This window comes from Ctenocephalides felis, unplaced genomic scaffold (genome assembly GCF_003426905.1).
Source record: "Ctenocephalides felis isolate EL2017-DRISC unplaced genomic scaffold, ASM342690v1 CF-g0.4_SCAFFOLD_03572, whole genome shotgun sequence".
Classification (NCBI taxonomy): domain Eukaryota; kingdom Metazoa; phylum Arthropoda; class Insecta; order Siphonaptera; family Pulicidae; genus Ctenocephalides; species Ctenocephalides felis.
This window is the reverse complement of record NW_020539726.1, coordinates 36,656,989-36,663,249: the sequence shown is the minus strand read 5'-3', so window position 1 is coordinate 36,663,249 and position 6,261 is coordinate 36,656,989. Positions and strand designations below refer to the sequence as shown.

Below are 6,261 nucleotides of genomic sequence, written 5' to 3'. Positions count from 1 at the left end.
AAGCCATTCGATTAATCTCGACGAGAACTATTGTGCGACGATCGGCCAAGCCGTTTCTTTATAAATCGCACAAACGTGAAAATTTTTTCGTCCACGTTTTAGTCCGCAATTCTGAACCGATTTTGAAAATTCAAAAACCATTCGAAAGATATTGGTTGGGAATCGTGCTGATTAGTTTTTGGTTGAGATCGGCCGGGCCGTTCTCTTGTAATAAAGTTTTAAAAAAAAAAATTCGACGATTTTTGATTATTTTTTTGACGGTAGATACCATAGTCTTCTAGATCATACTAAAATATTACGGCCCTACGACAACTGGTTCAGCTTTAAAAATTCGTCAAAGTTTGCAAAAATTGGTATCGTTGTTTTGACATTTGTCAAAATTAGACCTTTGATCGACGTTTTCTCAAAAACGCCTGAACCGGTTTCAGAAATTTAAAAGCCATTTGATGTATTTCGGCGAGGACTATCATTTGTCAGTTTTGGGCGACGATCTGCCAAGCCGTTTCTTTGTAATTTGAAGAAAAGTGTTAAACTTTTCGTCCACATTTAAGCTCATCCTACCGAACCGATTTTAAAAAATCAAAAACTGTTCGAAAGATATTAGTTGGGAATGGTACTGATTAGTTTTAGGTGAAAATCTACCGAGCCGTTTTCTTGTAATTAACTCTTGAAAAAAAATTTAAGCCGATTTTTATGGAATTTTTTTTAGCGATATATACCATGGTCTTATAGAATTTACTAAAATATTACGGCTTTACGACTAATAGTTTGATTTTAAAAATTTATCAAAGTTTGAGAAAATGAGTAGTTCTTTTGACATTTGTTAAAATTAAAATAAGACTATTTACTTGGTATAATGATAGAGTACTTGGTCTTGAACATAATAAACCATTGAAGTTCTGGAAACTGGTTCAATTATAAAAATTATTGATTTCTTTACTTTTAGAAAATACTCTGAGTTAATCTGTTTGTTTGTTTTCAATTATGTGTAATAAATCCACTCGGAATACTTTTAATCACTCATAAATTAAATTAGTATTTATTGATTAAGTCGATTATTTACTCATATCGGGAAGTTCATGTAACTTGCCTCAAGGCTAAATACCAAACCAACTAGTTTACTAAAAAGCTTCAATATCATTTTTGACACACTTGTGTATCAAATAATTAGTAATATGTGGATTTAGGATGTTTTTTTACATTTTTTTAAATATCTTGTAACTTTCTTCTATGGCATACTGATTTATTTACATTATTGAAAACTAGATAAAATTTACTAAAATCTGTTATATACACTTGGATATTGAAATTTTGAATAATTCATAGTCGAAATGCAGACTTTATATAATGAATACTTCATATATGAATTCAGGCCATTTTTTTACATTTCTGCAAATAACTTTAAATTTTTTTTCCAGGCATTATAATTTGCTTACATTATTGAAAACTAGATAAAATTTACTAAAATCTAGTATAAACTGTTATATACACTTGGATATTGAAATTTTGAATAACTCTTAGTTGAAACTCATAAAATGTTGTATTTTCTTATAATTATTATTTAATACTCACAAAAAATAGTAAATCTTTTATTTTGTTTTTTTTGTTAATTATTTATATCACTCTTGTTCATAATTTACTACAGTACCCAAAATATATTTTTCTCTTCTTCTATTTAAATATCCTCATAAAAATTTTGAGTTTGTCTTTTTTTTTTTTGTAAAAATGAATTTATTTTATTCTTTAAATAATTAAATTGTAACATATAATAAATATAATAGTGGCCTTAGCACTATTCCTTGAGGTACACCACACTCAATTAACTTTTTCATAACATTTTTTTTTGTTTCTTTCAGATGGAAAATTAGGTTGTGGAAAATCCCTGGCATTGGCTCACCTCATACATTATGCTTACGAAAAGAAATTCATCATTGTACATGTTCCATGGGGTACGATAAAAACAAAGTATTAAAAAATATTAATATATAATTCAATAGGTAACAAATTTTGTTTTCTTTAGTGCCTAATTGGTTTATACGTCCCAAAGAATACAACAACTCAACTATACACGAAGGATTTATGGATCTTCCCATAGACGCAGCAGCTTGGCTTTTCCATTTTCAGACACAAAATAGTACTTTGCTAAAAGAATTAGATGTGGGTGATATTATATATATATATATATATATATATATACTCGTATATACAGTACAGGCCAAAAGTTTCCGGACACATGAAAAAAATCTCATTTTCTGAGTTTTTAGCTATATTTTTCATATAAAAATAATTTTATTCCAGTTAGTTTTGTACATTCATAATGGTGGTGATTCAGTGATGGCTTGGGGTTGTTTTGGATTCAATAGAGTCTGATCGCTTGTCAAAATACATGGAACTTTAAAGAGATAACACCATAGCATACCATGCCATAGCATACTTCAGAGCCACGCCATTCCATCTGGTCTTAATTTAATTGGTCCAAAATTTATTTTTCAAAAAGATAATGACCCTAAACACACTTCCCGACTCTGTGCCAATTATTTGAAGCGAAAACAAGACGAAAAAATATTTCAAATAATGGAGAGGCCTGCACAATCGCCGGATCTGTGCAGAACTGTTGTGCATTTGTCTGACTGATTTGCATCCAACCAGCCTCCCTGCCCTGTCGAATTGCCTTAACGAGTCCTGGAAGAACATACCTGCGCAAACATTGCAAAAACTCGTCGAAAGATTACCAAAAATATGCGCTGCAGTGATCAAAGCAAAGGGTGGTCATATTCACGAAAATCGACTGCAGTGACATTTTAACATTTTCATTGCTAATTAGTCTATCATTTCTCACAAATTGGTTACAATTCAGTCACTAAATATTAATACTACGTAGAATGTACAAAACTAACTGGAATAAAATTATTTTTATATGAAAAATATAGCTAAAAACTCAGAAAATGAGATTTTTTTCATGTGTCCGGAAACTTTTGGCCTGTACTGTATATATATATATATATATATATATATATATATATATACATATATATATACATATATATATATATATATATATATACATATATATATATATACATATATATATATATATATATATATATATATATATATATACATATATATATATATATATATATATATATATAATATTTTCTGTTTCATTTGGATAAAGACTTATGGTTGTTTTTACTATTTTGTAGCTTAAGACTTCCAAAGATTACGTCTGGAGCAAACGTGAAGTGACTCCAAAGGATTCTCCATTGATGGCAATTGTCGAACATGGTATTAATAGAGTTAAATATGCCAGTGAATGTATATCGGTGCTGTTTAAGGAATTAAAACAACAGTCGACTGAAGGAAGGTATGATGTATTTTTAGTAGTATAATCGGGGCGGGTAAAAATACTTGCGTAAAAAATATTTTACTTGTTTGAAAGTTACTTATTTTAAAATCAATTTACATGTGGTAATGAAAGAGTTGGTTGATAGTTTTTATCTAGATTTGGTTTTTTGTTGTTTATTTTACTATTTTGATAATTAGCAATGTGTGAATTTGGGACATTTTTTATATTTTTTAAAAAGTCTTAAGATTTTTATTCCGAACTTCCAAATTTATATACATTAGTTAAAACCAGATAAAATTTACTAAAATTTAGTAAAAACTGCTATATACACTTGGATATCAGAATTTTGAATAATTTGTAGTTGAAATGTAGACTTTGATTTTTTTATAATTAGCCACACATATGATTCTGGACAATTTACTTTGTTGAAATAGCTTTTAATTTTCTTCTAGGACATTATAATTTGTCCACATTAGTAAAACTTAAATAAAATTTACTAAACTTTAATGTAAACAGTTATATACACTTGGATATCAAAATTTTGAATAATCTGTAGTTGAAAGGCAAACATTAACACCTTCATAATTTGCATTACATACATATTAGGTTGTCAAATATCTCCCTTCCGCTTTTTTGCTTGAAATTCAAAAGACGGCAAAAGGCGGAAGGGTGATATTTGACAAACTAATATAAGGATTTAGCACATTTTTTTACGTGTTTGCAAATAACTTTTAATTTTCTTCTAGGACATCATAATTTATTTACATTATTGTAAACTAAATAAAATTTACGCAAATCTAGTAAAAACTGTTATATACACTTTCATATCAAAATTTTGAATAACACGTATTTTGCAATACGTAATATTAACACTTTCATAATTTGCATTACATATATGAATCTGAAACATTTTTTCACATTTCTCCTAATAACTTTTAATTTTCTTCTAGAACATCATAATATATTTACATTAGCAAAAACTAGATAAAATTTACTAATATCCAGTAAAACTGGATATATATACTTGCATATCAAAATTTTGAATAACCCATACTTCAAATGCAGACTTTAGTATTTTCTCTACTTAGTACAACCTTCTTGTTAATTTTGTCTTGTAGTTTTATAATATTTTCCTATGGTTTACTAGTTAAATATATGAAATACATTAGACCTATAATTTATATACATTTAATATGTAAAGATACATATAGGTACATATACATAATAATAATATGGAATAATATTCAAAAAATCAGTCACTATTTATTGTTTCTTATATATTACATTTATAGATAGTTTCGAATCAGATAATTTAAATTTATCATTTCATTTATATGTTTTTACATTAATTTTTCAAATTTGATATACTGAAGTAAATTAAATCAAATACTTAGTAGACATAATATATATATATATATATATATATATATATATATATAATAATTATTATAAATATGGCAAAAATCGGATCACTTAAATGTCTACAATATAATCAAATAAATTGATTCATCACTATTAATTAATTCATGAGACATCATTTTATATTTGTATGACAATCAATTATTTCGTCATAAAGACATAATATGCTTTTTGAAGATTTTTTTGAAGTAAAACTTCTTTAGGCGCGACACTGGTGTAAATCCGTACAAATGCAACGAAAACGCCAACGCGAAGTTGAAGACTACGACGCTAGTAAGCGCAGCTATCGTCATTATTCGATCTAGTATGCGAGCAAAACAAAAAATACATCAAATATCAAATCATATGTCAAAAACAAAACAAAATGTGTCGACTTTCACTTGAGTTTTGTATTTAGCTCGTAGTGTCTAAACATTTTTTGAAGTAAAACTTCTTTAGGCGCGACATGGGTTAGCAGTATAATTCGTGAGTTAATAAAAATGTCAGGATCGGAATAATATTTTATCCCGTCCCCCATAAATAATTGTAGTGCAAATGATCGCAAATAAATAATGAAACTAAAGAAAAATCTGCGCTGCGTAAGAAATGATAGCTTTGGCTATGGATGTTTTGTGTGTGATCGACTTTGGCTTCAAAGTGGCTTAGAAATATCAAATGATGCTCAAAAACAAATTCTTAATAATGTTTTTTGAATACTGATTTAAATAATCAGGTTGGATGTCAAACTTGTCGAAAGATATTAAATTCGGGTAAAATTCCCACTTTGTGTAAGTTTAACGGTTTTGTATTTCCACCTATAACAAATTATCTACCTAAACTAGATACTGTATCTGAAAGGTTAATTTCACACCTAGGTTGTATTTCATGCAAATTAGACGATTGCGACATGCAAATGGACAATTTGGAATGTTTGGCCAAATTATAAATGTGCCTGTTGACATTAATAATATGGTTAATTTATTACCTCGTATTATTGATGATGATCATTGCATTAACGTTCACATAAAAAAGAAAATGATTCATAGATCAAGCTATGTGCAAGGCTTGATAAATAAAACAAATATAAAAGTATGGCTTCAATTTTTTAGGCAAGACGGATATTACAGCTGTTCAAGGAATGAGATTATATCGTCAGCGAAAAAGTAAAAAAATACAAACAGTAAATGAATGTATGTTAATTTTAATTACATGAAGTTCTTCAAACACAATTGTTACAGGATGAGTTAATTTGCAAAAACAATATTTGTTTAGGCGTTGTTTAACATAATCCACTGTGTAAATGAATATTATAGAATTTATTAATCAGCAATTACTTTAAAACGATCATGTCATATTTCAAGTACGACTTTGATTACATTATTGTTTGTAAATATTGTACATATTTTTAATGTAATCATAAATATATAATTTATAATTTATCTTTATATAAATGTGTATAATGATTGACGACACTAATAAATGTGTGCATCACGAGTGTTACCATATTACTAATA

The 6,261-nt window shown here is 27.6% G+C and overlaps 1 protein-coding gene across 2 annotated transcripts in view; it reads left to right on the top strand.

Moving 5' to 3' along the window:
- The window catches only part of LOC113387837 (28S ribosomal protein S29, mitochondrial-like), a 76,290-nt gene that overhangs the window by 69,170 nt on the left and 859 nt on the right, over positions 1-6,261 (top strand). For both annotated transcript variants that reach the window (XM_026625219.1, XM_026625218.1), the window contains exons 5-7: positions 1,857-1,949; positions 2,021-2,157; positions 3,207-3,367. In XM_026625219.1, coding sequence (XP_026481004.1) covers positions 1,857-1,949; positions 2,021-2,157; positions 3,207-3,367 — 391 coding nt within the window. The remainder of the gene's footprint in view (positions 1-1,856; positions 1,950-2,020; positions 2,158-3,206; positions 3,368-6,261) is intronic.